A 15,544-nucleotide genomic window follows, 5' to 3' on the forward strand; every position below is an offset into this window, starting at 1 on the left:
CGATATGTCGATGTCTGTTTTAACATTATCCATATTTATAATTCAATAAGTTGTAACAGTACTTTTCAACCCGACCTACTTCACAGATTTTTACGATTGAGGTGTCTTTTAAAAGCTTAAGATCTAGCGCAGCACAAAATGGTAATTAAAAGGATATTTCGATTATGGCTTCAAAAGGTTGACCCCTAAGCCTTTGATTTATTCCTATAGGTCGGCCGCTTAGAAAACGACCTCCTCCAGCATTGGTTTAGCATTAGCGCGCAGGTCGTTTTCTAAGCGGCCGAACTATAGAAGGTGCTTCCAATGGTTGACCAACTTTTACAAACACTATACAGTAACAGTTTAAAAGTGAAATGTGAGTAGTACTCATCAGATCAATTTTTAAGTCAGGTTGTGAAAACATGAATAGATCGTCTGCAACTGTAAACAGGAGATGAAAAAGCTATGAAAATAATATAATATTGCGCACTTTTCACATGGTCAAGTTACATCGTACTGAACCATTGTTTTTACACACATTTCTTAAAGGATAAAGTGAATAAACTGTGGTGAACTTCCGGTTTATTCAATGTAGGCCTAGTAGTAATAATTGTTTAGTAAACTAAAACTCATTTGTAAACTGTTTAATTGAGAAAGAGGATCAAAAGTTTTCATCAATAAAAGTCAGGCGTATAATGGCAAATTTTCCATATCACCTAGTAGTAAAAAAAATAGTTTCTAAGATTTTAGATGCGTACTAAGAAAGGATTTTAAAGTATTTTCTCTTTAAGACTTAAAATAAAAAAAAATATTCAAATTTAATTTTTGTATTTTGTATTATTTTGTATTATAATTATATTTTGTATTATAAATATATTTTTTATATTTGTAATTTTTCATCAATAAAAGTTAGGTGTATAATGGCAAATTTTTCATATCACCTAGAAGTAAAAAATTTAGTTTCTAAGATTTTAGATGCGTACTAAGAAAGGATTTTAAAGTATTTTCTCTTAAAGACCTGAAATAAGACAATTATTCACATTCAAAATAATGGCCACATTCAATTTTTTAAGCATAGCCTAATAAATCTTTTATATCTTATCTTTTAATACATATATACGCCTAAATATCCCCATTGCAGCACATTCGTATATTCAGGGAATCTATAAAGTCTTATTGGAAAATCCTGCCTTAAAACAAAACTTGTCAACTTATTTCCATAAATAAGTGTTCAAAAGATTCATTCATAAGAATACCATATAGGAAGTGAATATGCAGGTTTCCTGCCAGTAAAATGTTAAAATGAGGAATTTAATGTAATATACAGAACAGAATTAGGTGAAACCCGTCGACATTGACGGTTACTTTCAAGGCTTATGATAATTCATATAACTGCGATAAATAGATTGAAGTAATACAAATTTTGAGCATTTAGCTCTTTAGCTTTTTTGATGAGTAATAAGTGTAAAAGCAATAATGACTATTGCGTTAGTTACAAAATATGGTTGATCATTCAATGAATAAAATAATTCCCATACCGTACGTCATAAGAGTTATAATTAACCGGTTTCTCTTCTTTTTGAAGAACCTTTAAATAGTATTAAAATCGTATTGGTCAATCTTTTGTGATAAACACTTTCAATCCGTGCTTAGCATGCGCCGTTAGCTATTACTGTATGTGAAAGTAACAATGGGGGGTTGAAAAGGACTGTTACAACTTATTGGATTATAAATATGGATAATGTTAAAACAGACATCGACATATCGCATGTTTACTACTGGATATAAGAAGGTAAAGCAATTTATAAAATCAATTATACAACATAATGGATATTGGCCGATACACGGCAGAGCTGACCACGGGGGGTAGATTTCTGGGGGTAGATTTCCGGGGGTAGATGTCCGGGGGTAGATGTCCGGGGGTAGATGTCTGGGGGTAGATGGCCGGGGGTAGATTTCCAGTCGCGGGCTGTTTCTCAAACGTGTATAAGCCCCGCCCCTCGTGACGTCAAAATGACGTAGGCGTTTTTTCATGGGGGTAAATATCCGGGGGTAGAAATCCGGCGACCCAAAGTCGTCTTCTAGACAAACTCACGGGCTGCACCGGTGCCAATACATGTTCCCAAAGCGCCCACTAATGTTATTGCCTTTAAATACACAGATTGCCATATTGATCCAACGCTTGATCGATCATGTTCTTATGTTGTTGTTAGGTTAATAAACCTACTCTACCGCTAGTGCCAAGACTAGGATTGTAACACAAAATTTAATTAAAAATAAACCAGTTCTACACGAAGTCCCATATACATATGTTGCAGTTTTTGCAGTAGTAGTGTCAATAGGTTGGTGATGATCAACTCTCTATTGTTGCTATCGCGGGTTTTGTTACCGAGGTTCTAGGTTCTGTTGTGTGTAGTTGTGTTGTTGACCCTGTGACAACCCGCATACTGTACGAGTCACTGTCCTGTGTTTATTAGTTCGATGAATGCCCCTTTGTAAAACTGACTTACGACCGAATCTCGAGACACTATCACGCACAGTACACACACAGTCTGTGTATACAGCTGGACATTCCATCCCATTCCCACGTTAAAGAAGTAGTGAATGTAGTACAGTAGAAGAATGAAAATAAACTTGGTTGAATTGAGTTATCGACAGAGTGTGCTGATGCAAACGGCCGATTTCTGTCGATTACGCCGACTTTTTTCAACCAAGCCATATGGAAAGGACAATTAACAGACTGTGCATGTGTTATTTAACAATAAATTCTGGAAGGAAAATTAATTTTAGTTTGTATCACCTAATTGTAGTGGTTCGTAACACTATGCTGCAAGACTAAAGTACCGGTACCATAGATAAAACATACTCCCTTAGTAGATTTGTAATCCTTAGGGATTAGCTGAAAATAATTTTATATTTAGTTCTGTCCGGTGCACTGTAGGGATCGTGTTTTGTTTACAATTTTTTCATGTTATTTCATCATTCAAAACCCCGTTTAGCCAAATAAAACGATATAATCATAAACAATAACTCGTCCCGTAGTTATATAACCAAACAGTAAAGCATAAATCATGAAATTAACCCTAAAATAATAGATACAAAATTTCGTCGACCAAAGCGATCAGTGTCACCAACTTGAACTAGATGGGAAAGAGCTTCAAAGTTTACAATTGGTATGAGGAGTCTACTTGTGTTGTAGTCTATGATGGTATACTCTACTTTAAATGCTATGTGAATGGCTCATTCACATACGTCTTTTTTCAATAAGAAAGGATGTCTTCTTCAGTATCCAAAATCAATTTACACTGTGACATTTACACTGTCATGTCACTCGTTACATCTTACGTCGTGTCAGAGGAGGTGGTCATTGCACTTTGACATTCTGTCTTGACTTTTATTTATAATCATGATTGATAATCTTTACCATGCACTTAATAACGACCATTCGCTGAATTTAACTATTTAGTCCTTTAAGTTAATTGAAAATACTGAACTCCCATTATTAATAAATATTGAAACGTTTGTCTCAGCTAACTGTTACTCTCAATGCAATATGAAAATGCAGCTGTACTTCCTTGGTGTACAACCTTTTACCTCAACTAACCGAATAACAGAAATAAATGTTTTCGTTGTGTGTAGTTTAAGTTTTATATACACTCCACGTTTTAGATTATATGATGCTCTCTGTATTAGTTCCAAAATTTTCAAACAAATGTAAAAGATTGTAGACATTGTTTATGACGCTATATAGTGTTACAAGTTAAATGTTCCATTGCTAAAGCGACTACATTTCATCGCTCTCGCCCGCTCTACACAAGTGTGCACAGCCTGCGTTTAACTACTTGCAGGGGAAACGAGTTATTGCAATGGTAATTATATTACGTTAGCTTGCAATGGTGTAATGGTAGCTTGCTCTTGTCAGCACTCTAGGTCAATTTGTGTATAACAACTGTTGGATGGAGTCTGTGATTTTTTATTATCTTGGGACGATAAGTACTAAATTTTACTGCATAGTTATCTCCAAGCTGTGTGACTGGCAGTTAAAATAAATTAAATGTAAAACCAGTGCTAATCTAAGATGTGAGACTATGTAATGGGATACTAAAATATAAAATAGGCTACCCTACATTTTAGATTTTTTTATAGACTTTAAATTTATTTAGCTGGCTTGAGCAAATATAAATCCAAAAATGTTTGAACGCTCATTTAGCAAAGTTAGCTTGCAGAGTGCATCGCGTAATCTAACGGCCTAATGAAACAGACTTGACATCTTTAAAAGATGAGTTTAAAAAATACTGGATGATTTGAAATAAATGTTTGACTAAACATTACACAAATCGCTGTTTTATTGAATAAAGCAGCCAATTACACAATGAAGCAAGCAAAGCAAATGTTCAATGTTATCTGATTTATGAAAAAAACCGCTATATTCCTTTACTAATCTTCCATGTTATTAATAATATAAAAGATAAAAGATTGGATGTCTATATAGGCCAATTTTTAAACTAATGTCACTTTGTTTTATCGTTATCTCAATCAGGCCTGTTATATTTATCGCTGTTTTCCTCCGAGATCCGCCAATTGGTTAATTACTAGCCTCAGTACGAAACACTGGACAGTCGTCATTTATCTGCAGTGAGCTATGTGACGTGTGTGGTGTTGTCAGACCAGAAAAGTCACAAGTAGTTAGCATTTCATCATCTCATTGGCTCAATTGGCTGGTCCAGCAAACTTGTCAACTAGGAACATTCTTGTTACGAAGCTACTATGTTGTAGGGTACTCAAATATCCATAGTCAAGAATGACCACTTTTGCTAATTCGCGAGTTTGGGAACTAGCGATGTCTCATGTCTGACTATGAACTAGACATCCCTCTCCCATGTTGTTATTGATGAAGCAATATTTTGAATGAAAATAGACGTAGTTATAGACCTTCGTAAACACCGACTGTTGAACAGAGCTAAACTTAAATGGCACTTGCTGCAAATTATAACACCTTTTATGTCACACCAAACATCGAAATTAACAGAGATACTCACATTTTGACAGCTCTTTAAGAAGCTTATTGCACTATATTTGATTTGAATGTTTTGCTACTATTTGAACACTTTTGTATGCGCATTGAGTTAAGAAAACTTCATTAAATCCTACATCTAGCTTAAAAACAATGCTTAAAATTAAATTTAAAAAGTGTTTTCAACTAGGTTTAATTTTTTTTTGTAATTTCCAACAGTTTGGAGACGGAAAGTAACTTAAAGTTAGTTTGAAATATTGTCTGGTTTCTCAGAAATTCTTAAGTTTATGTTCTTGACAGAAATAGGATGTCTTTAAAATTAGGACAATTGTGGCATTATTCAACACAACATTTTATTTTATGAAACGTATCATGAACACATTTTTGTGATTGTATCAAGTCTTAGAAGTTCAATGTCAAAGCACTTAGCACACTTTTTACAATTATTTTCTATCATGTTAGTGGAACTATTTAACAAAGTAGGCAGCTTGTAAACACCAATAAATTCCCATCACAGTTGTGACATTGGTCGCCATAAAATGCATTTAATGGTACACTAAAGCTGGGACACAGCGCCATTGGTACCGGGCGACTGTTATTTTCAATTGTAACATACACTTTACTGTACTTTAATGTTCCCTGTAAGGTGCGAATCTTTGGCGTATCCTTGTTTGGAAATATTTGCCATGAACCTTGGTACATATTGGCGGTTTTACCAGCACGAGTTAGAGAATGTTCGGGCGTATATTAAATCTGCGGGATTACCACGTCGATGGTTTACAATTGCTTTTTAACACTAAAGTTATTATTTCATCTATATCAGGTGTTCCAGCCGACCTAGATATTGGGATTTTACCTACATTTTGTTCACTAAAAATGGTTGTGATAAAATTGTTTGATAAGTTTGTACAACACCAAGATTTTGTTTTGAATGATCGTTTAAAAATATGCCAATAATCATGGATCGACTTTGGGTAGTTTTGTTGAATTGAATTAACTCCATTAAAAATTATATTTTCCTACAGTTACCTAACAATGTACATGTTCTCTCACTGATTTGAGAAAGCAAAGTGGCCAATTCGCTCATCAGTGAGACAATGTTAACATTGTCTCACTCTAATTACTTTGTCTCACTCCAGATATGCAACGTGAAGGCACGAAATAGTGAGCGCGTAACATGCAGGCAACGTCGTATGCGCGCGAAGTACGTTGGCAGCACTGGCTGTAAATCAGCTGGTCAGCTGTTGTACTGTTGTATTTGTCACTTCACATTAAATGTTATATTAAACGTTCACTTCTGTGTAAAAATAGGTTATGTTTCTTCACAAATTTATTTGTTTTATGGTAACTGTAGGAAAAGTATAATGTGCAACTCGAGTTCAAAGTACAATTGCCTCACTCGAGTGAGTCAATTGCTCACTTTTCTCACTAGTTGCACAAATAACTATTTCTTCATTTGATTATAAGATTGTGCTAGATATGAGGAAAATGCTAAAGTTTACGTTCAGTTGGGTTTTCCGGTCAATCTCGGTTTTAACAATAGTTTGCTTGTTCGAAACAATCAGTAATTGACAGCATACTCAACTCACTTTAATTTCCATTTTTAAATTGGCTACAACCATGTCTCTTTCTGTTATTAGTCAAAGAAGGTCTGCACGCCGTAGAACAAACTTGGTAGCAATAAGTTTGTAGTTTCTGGGTATCCACACTGTAGTATCTCGATTCGTAGTTTTTGAACCCACCCAACGTTCCTCACTTTCACATTTCAATCACAGTCCGTTATCAATTTTGATTCGACCTCTCCCCCCCCCTCCTCTCTCTGCAGTTGGAGGAACTGAATCTACAACAATGCGATGATTGCGACCGCGCCTCCTGATGATGATGATGCCTCGGGTGACGGGTGCTGACCTTGATATACGACCACTGCCACACTCCGCACTACGGCCCTGGCAGTGGCTGTGGTTAGTGTCGACACTGCTGCAGCACCGCGGTCCTTTAGTGTCAGTGGGTAGAAGGACCAATGTTTAGTTAGTGCAATGTGGATCGGAAGTGTTGTCAGGTGGATCTACCTCCCTACACCCAGTGAAATAGTGCGTTAAGAAATGAAATCTGAGTTAGTGCTACCATCTAGATACTCATCCTCTCTTCAGTGTTAGTGAGAAGAATGTATTCCCTTCAGTTAGTGTTTGTTGGTAGAACCCTTTCCTTGTAGTACCTTCTTCTGGGAGTATCCTTTCTGTGCAATACTGACGCTCCTAACTCTCTCTCTTCTAAGAGTCAATGTGGTTTTTTGTGGAACTCTCACCTTTTAGTGCCAAATGAGTTGTGGAATCTACCCTCACTGTAGTAAGTGCCACAGGCGAATCTCCACGCGACGTAATCGTAAAGTTTCAGAGTGTAGAGAACTCTGGGGCTGTTCTAGTGTTGTCAGTGCCTCCCCATGACGTCCCCTGATGATCATCCCTAGTAATTAGGTCCACAGTTATAGCTACAATGCGACGACATTCTTTACCAGCCCGCAGAATCAGCTATCCTGTCGTCTCGTTCAAACCTGTCCGGGTACGTAACAACGTTGTTAGAAGGTGAATTGGTACTCTAACAACTAACAACCATACAGTGTGTCCAGCTTCTACTAGGACAAACCTTACAAGATTGTTCGGGAGGTAAAAACAAACAAAAATGCAATAACAATGCGTCCTATCTCCAACCGTTTAGCGTCTGCCTGTCAGTGTTTTTCTCTTCTATAAGCTTAAATTGGTCAAATATAACTGAGAAATTATTTTTTTTTCTTGCTATACATACTACAGTTTTCTCCATTTAAACAAAAACTAGTTTTAACGATTCAACATTGTTTAAATGGAGAAAACTGTAGCCATGACAAGAGAAACATTAATTTATCAGTTATTATTTAACCACACTAAAGTTAACTAAGCTTTAATATGATGTCGTTGGAATCTGCGTAATATTTACAAATCTTATGTATCCTATAATTTGTTGCAAACTCAACGGTTGGTTTTTGTGGAATTTGACATTAAATATTGTTTAAACCATTTTGAAACGGTTCAAAAGTTTTTATTCGTATTTTGCACAAAGGCTGTGGTCAAAAAGATAAACATTGCTGCAGCATTTCAACGGTGTAGCTCAAACTGGATAGGCCTATATGAAAGTTTTTTGCAAAACATAACACATACAGAGAGACAGACGCTAAACGGTTCGGTATAGGACACAATGTTGTATTGAATTTTTGCTTGTTTTAACCTCCCGAATAAAAAGATTGTGCTAGTTTTAACATAAAACATAAAACATTTTAAATTGAGCAAAACCTGTACCACTCTGCCACTCACTGTGAAATATGTGTTATAAAAACAAGATGCCTGGGTTGCTATAAAGGTTTATGTTTTTGGAATTTAAAATCAGACTTTAAGCGTATTAAGTTAGGGAGGAGAACCTTACAAAAAATGGGGACCAAACTTTTACCTATTTTCATTTCAGTCAACGGGTATAAGTGGAAATGATTTTGTTACGAATGACAGTATGACACGAGTTCGTGTCATGACTTAATATTTAGCCACATTACCTTTTAAGGGGAAACTGTAGAGTTGCTGGTTTTTTATAGACATCAGGAAGTTGTGGAAACCCTGTTGGAATTTAGACAGTGTTTAGTGATAAATGTAATTTAAAGGTCGCAATAGTGATAATGCGTATAGGCTAAAGATGCATTGCTTTCACTTTGTGTTGATCTTTCGTCTTTGCTTAGTTTCACAAACACATTCATGATTTTAACGATTGCAACTAAACTTAGTAAATTTGATTTCAATATTATTGTATACGCATACTACTTGTTTACTTATAAGAACAATATTGACTATTGAATATTTTTGTAGGTTACCTTAAGTGGTAGTGGTATCGAAAGAACGTATATTAAATGTTGTTTTGAACAATTTCCGCTATAAGACATTTGAATTTAACTGGACTTCTAACAAATTTTCCCATGTATGTCCTACGGATAAACTAAGGCTAACTAAACTAAGGCTAACTAGGATAACTAAGGCTTATCTAAACTAAGACTTTCAAACGTATTTTAAAATGTTATACAAATCTAGATTTACCATAGAAAATCATGGTTTGCGGCAAAATCTAAATGTACATTTGAATTTTTATTTAAAATAGACAAGCTGTCCATCGAAAGTTTTTGTGCTTGTACCTTATGATGCAATACAACCTTGAGATCGTAAAACGTCCATACACTGGACATTTTAAACACTGGATAAGCATGTTACAATTAACTTTTCCAACGCGATCTCGTCGTTAAAATGAAAGTTGTTAGTGAGTATATTCTGACGAGATATTGAATTTTGAGAAATTACGAGCGAGTTTCGATGAATAAATGGAACACGCTTGATATGCATAGCCTAGCGCCCCGATCAGCTGATCGGCTGGAATTAGCGGGACGACGTCGGCATCACCCGCCAAAACTTTCACCCGGCCCGGCGATGGAAGATTCCGCGACCTTTAGTGGCCGCTCATGGGGAAGAATTTGATTCGCATTCACAAAAGCCTTACTTGGTGTCAAGCAGGGTAAATAACATTTGTTCACAACTTCACGTTCTAGAATCCTAGACTCAAAGCAGGCATAGGCATAGAGTCGCGACATTACATTGCTAAAAGACATTATCTATTTGCGAGATTGGACTCAGGGCTCCGTGCTCTACCTCTAGACCTATTCCCTCCTACAATAAATAACAGCTAAAAATAATGTTAAGGGTCTTTTAGCGAATTTCCCTTATAGGGAATAAGCTATTACCGTAGGTCTCATGGTATCACCTGGATCCTCCTATTAAATCTGGGACAAACGTTTGAACCTAGGTTTATTCGAACGAGTTCGGGAACCAGCATGATCGGACCATGGAAATTGGGTTTTATGGGGTAAAAATTAGATTTTCTCATTTTTGACCCTCAAAACATTAAATTTTGCAATTTCTCTCTAAACCTGTAAAGATAAAAAAGCATATAATTTAGTATATCAAAGTTTCTTTTTTATGTTGATTACAGAGAGAAAAAAAATTAATATAAAATGACCATGTTATTCTTATGGAGAATCAGTAAACTGTTGTAGTTTGCTTGTTTATGAAAATATTTTGATCAAACTTCGAAAATGTATTTATTTTGCATTAAGCTATTAAAATTTACTAAAAACACACTTTACCACTCTTCCACTACTCTTCCACTAGGTGTTGCAGCACACCTAGGTACTCGTTAAACCTTATGTTAAAAGTGAAAAACCAATAAGGCAAATGGAAATTCGCTTAGTCTGCAGATTTGCTGCGGTGGGAGTATTTAAACTTACATTTGGAGAATGTTAGCTTGAGAATGAGTTTTATTTAAAACTAGCTGGCCCGACAGACGTCGTCCTGTCCTATTGTGGTTTTATGTCACATGCTCGTTCATTTTCAAGATGAGCTCGTTCATTTTCAAGATGAGCTCGTTCGCATGGCTCAATAATGTCCTGGTTGAAGTTCGTTCGCTACGCTCACTCACCTTTAGGTTGGAGCTCGTTCGCTGCGCTCACTTGCCTTCGGGTTAGCTCGTTCGCTACGCTAACTCGCCTCCAGGTTGAAGTTCGTTCGCTACGCTCACTCACCTTTTGGTTGCAAATTAGCTGTTCTCATAATTTAAAAAATATAGTGCTGCACCCTGTTGGTAAACCTATTAACTTTTTAATGCTATTGAACATCACAGAATCAGATAGTTTAGTTGAACCAGCTGTTAAGATTCTTTAATTCCATTTAAATATGAGTACTCATAAGGTTAACATGGGAAACTCCAGAGCCACTGGGGCGGAGCCCTTTTGACGGATCTGCACCAAACTTCACACAAACCATCCTTGAATAATGCTTAATAATGCCTGAAAGTTTCATTACAATCTGTCGAGCGGTTTTGGAGTCCATAAAGGACAAACATACAAACAAACATACATTGGATTTTATATATATAGATAATTCAAATGTGCCTATTGTAAATATTTTTATTTGTTTAGATCAAAAGGGTTGATTGCCAACATCAGTGCAATCGGTGACTTAAATTGGATTTCTGCCTCACTTATGCAGACCCACAAAACCTCAATAGTCAATGGGGAAAGCTGTGACACTCATTGGCTAGGTCCATGTGCTATTGATATTTCAATTTGAAACATACTCTAATTTTGACATTGTGTAATTTCATCTCTGTACTGCAGTACCTGTTTAAATAACCTCTCGCTAGGCCCTGTGTGCGCCACTAATACTGCAAAGTGTAAACAGAATACTCATTAGCTGTTAGTACAATCTCAAGCATTCTGAATGCATCCTCTTTGAACTCTTCAATTTTTCGCATCTAAGAGATAGACTGTGTTTACATCGTTCTTGGTCCATCCAGACATTAATAATTGTCTGCTCTGGACGCTCTGGTCCAGTGAAAGGGCTTGAGCTCCTTTACTAACCCATTTGTCTGCAATCTCCAATAACAGCATACTTGGGCCCGTCACGTTATCTTGTCAAGTTCTGGTGAAGATTAGCGGTTTCTTTAGTCAAGACAATACAATTTTGGATACTAAATAGACGTATCATCGATGTGGACTAGCTATTAGCAAATCTTCACCCAAAAAGAACACAATTGAATGACCCACTTACATATTGTTCCGCAGTCTGAAATTCTATTTTCTCCGTTTTTGTTACTCTGATAGTTTATGAAACATAAGATATGCTATATCCTACATTAAGACGTGCTTCCAGTTTGGCTAGGTTAAATACAGTAATTTACATCAACGCACAATTTCATCATCATTAATTTTTTAAATTCTGAAATTGGCTATAACTTTCAGATGGGAATTTATTGTCTAGTTTCATCCATATAAAGCTAAAAGTCCAATGATCAAAACCGTTACTGCACTTTTGAACCATTAATAAGCTACTGACTTCACCCTGGATTGACTTCATGGAATGAAAATCAAAGAAATACTTTCAACTTTGTTGAACCTCTTTACTTATCAGATTTGGAACCTCTTCATCTGCACCATGCTTTACTTAAAGGTTAAAGGTTTTTTAAAGGTTTGATAATTTCTTTTGCTGGAAAAATCATATGATTTTGGTAGTTTGAAACTAGGATCAGCTGTTCAAGATTGATAGGGCCTGACTTTAAGAATCACCTGATCTTAATCAGTAGAAGCTGTAACATATCTTATTCATTCAAAACTCATTGTTGCCTTAAAATACTCACATTGGTATGTCGGCGAAGTAATTTTGTCAAAATCTAAAATCTAATCTTGTTTGTTGCAGACGGAGAGCGAGTGCTCATGTGGGGAGAGGAACGAGGAGACGGCGCGGCTGACGGAGGGGGGAGAAGGAGACATGTCGCCCCCTCAGGACGAGGACAACTTGTCGTACTGCGAGTTCCACGACATCCCGCCACCACCAGACGGAGGCTATGGCTGGGTCATAGTGTTCGCAAGCTTCATGTGCAACATGATAGTGGACGGCATTGCGTACACGTTCGGCGTCTTCCTCGGAGAGTACGTCAAGGACTTTGGCGAGGGCAAGGGCAAGACAGCGTGGGCCGGGTCACTCCTCTCGGGGATGTATCTCAGTGTTGGTGAGTTGATGTCTAAACTACATTGAGTGGCCATCTAAATAGAGCCTAATTTTCCATTTATAAAAATTTCAAATTTCTCTTAACTCTACCCACTCATAAATGCTCAAGAGTTAGTTACAAGTGATAGCTTATTTAAGTCTTAGCATTGGTGTGATGGCTTTCTGTAAAATAGTAAAGTATCCTCAAGCTCCTGGTATGCAAGGGAGCAAGTTAAAATCTGAGACCTGTACAGTGTTCTTCACATCCAAAGTCCTTTCTGCAAACACATTTGCAAACTGACTACGCATTTCAATAGGGATTGACCTCTTACTTACAAAAACTTACACGTAATACGGTTCTAACTTCGAGGCCAGGAGCCTCGATTTTCCCTCACATCCTTTTTGGCTACAATGTTGTTGAATAGTAGTGAATTCATTCAAGAACATGGAGTTGGTTTCAGATTTGAACTTATTTGGAATTTGATGACGATCTTAATTTACAGAACTGTTTATTTGTCACTGACATAGTCTTAAAAATTGATACCTTATGAAGATGTAAGTGATGACATTTAATTTTGTTTGCAGGTCCAATAGTGAGCGCTCTGACCAACAAGTACGGCTGTCGTGCGGTGTGTGTCACTGGCAGTCTCATCGGGTGTGCAGCCTTCGTACTCAGCACGTACTCTCCCAACGTCAACACTCTGATGCTCACATATGGCTTCATGGGAGGTAAAACATACCATTCAGTAGATTATTCAGTGGATTATGTTTATTCAGGGCCATTTATCAAAAGCTCCAACGATGAAGGACAGCTTGGTCCAGCATCGAAACATCAAAATATACAAAATCTTCTCAGAATTGAACCTGCGACCTAATGGTTACTAGACAAGCACTTTATCAAGCTATCCAGCTAACAATACCATAGAAATCAATGGTTAATAGCAGCACATTCTTGACGGTCGCTCAATTCAACAATTACCACTTTTTACTTTCTCCCCCTATACCATAGTGTAATATGGAGAAAGTATTGTTTTCATCAAAATTTTCGAGTTTGAGTTTTGAATGGATACATCCGTTTTGGGTCCCCCTGGACAAAAAAAGTGGTTTTTGAAATGATTTATGTGTGTGTTTGCGTGTATGTCTGAATATGTACAGAGCTAGGGACTACACCTGTGGTCCGATTTCGATAAAATTTGGTATGTAGGTACTAATCCATATTATCTTCTGGCGTTTTTTTTTTTTTTTTTTTTTTTCATTTCTAATGGTGATTTTCCCATGAAAACCCATAAAATAACAGAAATATAAAATTTTCTTAAAAATGGCCCAAACGATTTCGATAAAAATTTAGTATGTTATAGCCTAGAAAATTCTGAACAAAATCATATAACTCCCATTGCTGTAAAAATTAGGGTTCAAAAGTTATGGTAACTTAAATATTAATTTCCTATAAAAAAAACCCTATAAAATTATGGAAATTCGGATTAAAAAAATTCTGGTTTTAATTAAATTTAGTATGTTATGGTTCTTATAATTCTAAACAACATAGTGCAACCCACCATTGCTGTAAACAATACGGTTCAAATGTTATTGCAACTTTTGTGATTTTCTCGATAAAATATTATAAAGGTTGTTGACAAGCTAGTGGGAGAAAGTATGCGTCAGATTTCTGATACCGTTTATTTTGAATGGCCACAACTTGGACCACAACATGGGAATGGGATGTCTTCAACTCTAAAGTCAAAATATACAATACTACAGTATGATGCCTGATGTATTGATTCTGGGAATGAGATAAGCAGCCACTTAAGTCGCTACCTGATGGGTACTTATGAGCACCAACTAGTACAGCCCTTGACAGGGTGAGTGCAACAAAAAAAACCATTTGTATATCTCCTCCGTAAGAATTGAGTTAATCCTCCTCCATAAGACTTGAGTTGATTTCAATGCTTGAGGTGTCAAAAAATATTTTACATAACCCGCCATGTTAAACTTTCCTATCCCAAGCGTGACAACTTCTTTACTTCACAAGTTATGTAAAGTTGAAAAATTTCACTCGGTGAGGTAATGAAACCCATTTAAATAACATTGAGTGCTTAACTTAAAAAATATACCTCTATGGAGCCAACGACGTTTACCGCTAGAAGTCAGCTGTGTGCTTGAATGTTATTGTTATGCTTTAAAGTATTTTCCTAACCTAGCTTTTGTTTGTAAAAGAACGTTGCTGTTAGAAGATGAGTGAAATGGATAATGAAAAATGTTGTACGTAACCCCCTGTATATTGTCAGGTCAGGTAAAATCTTTTACGTTACACGTTACGCAAGAGCGTTTTTACATCACTTAGGTGAATTACGCACAACACTCACCTGCGTGAGGTAAAAACGCTCTTACTACACTTCTAATGTAAATAGCTATTGTTCTATCGTTTTCTACATAACTTTTTCACCCTGAAGAGCCAGACAGGGTGGGGAGTTTGTGGTCTTATTACTACACATGTTATTTAGTGTACATATTTTCCCTTATAGCTGACGTGTATAGTCAATGGTTCAACCATGTAACAATTTTACTTGTTTTGCTACAACTGATTAGTCTAATGCTACCCTTTGTAGATGGTCCTACATCTGAGGGATGTTTGGAGGGGTCGTCGGAATTTTATCCCCCTGGAATTTTACCCCCTGGGCAAAGCTGACGTCACTATGACGTAGTAACCTGAGTGGCCAAAAGTTTCTTCGCGGCCGGAATTTTACCCCCGCGGATTTAGAAGTCTAATGAAAGTAGTCAGAGCGTGATTAATTAGATTAGCGATATAAACCGGAATTTTACCCCCTGTCCATATAACTAGCGTTTAGACAACTGAAGATGTACGGGCCAGATTTTTACCCCCGGAATTTTACCCCCCGGAATTTTACCCCCTGGCCGATTTTAGAAATGGAATGATTGATTTCCTTAT

General features: G+C 36.6%; 1 protein-coding gene across 5 annotated transcripts in view; it reads left to right on the forward strand.

Moving 5' to 3' along the window:
* The window catches only part of LOC128991293 (monocarboxylate transporter 4), an 86,327-nt gene that overhangs the window by 48,949 nt on the left and 21,834 nt on the right, over positions 1-15,544 (forward strand). For 4 of the 5 annotated variants that reach the window (XM_054414064.1, XM_054414063.1, XM_054414066.1 and 1 more), the window contains 2 exons: positions 12,307-12,619; positions 13,183-13,326. In XM_054414064.1, coding sequence (XP_054270039.1) covers positions 12,307-12,619; positions 13,183-13,326 — 457 coding nt within the window. Of the gene's footprint in view, positions 1-6,972; positions 7,553-12,306; positions 12,620-13,182; positions 13,327-15,544 lie in introns of those variants that run through there. The other variant, XM_054414065.1, reaches the window with a different exon arrangement.

Source organism: Macrosteles quadrilineatus, unplaced genomic scaffold (genome assembly GCF_028750875.1).
Source record: "Macrosteles quadrilineatus isolate MER2022 unplaced genomic scaffold, UCM_ALF_1.0 Scaffold_4__1_contigs__length_99947679, whole genome shotgun sequence".
Lineage (NCBI taxonomy): Eukaryota > Metazoa > Arthropoda > Insecta > Hemiptera > Cicadellidae > Macrosteles > Macrosteles quadrilineatus.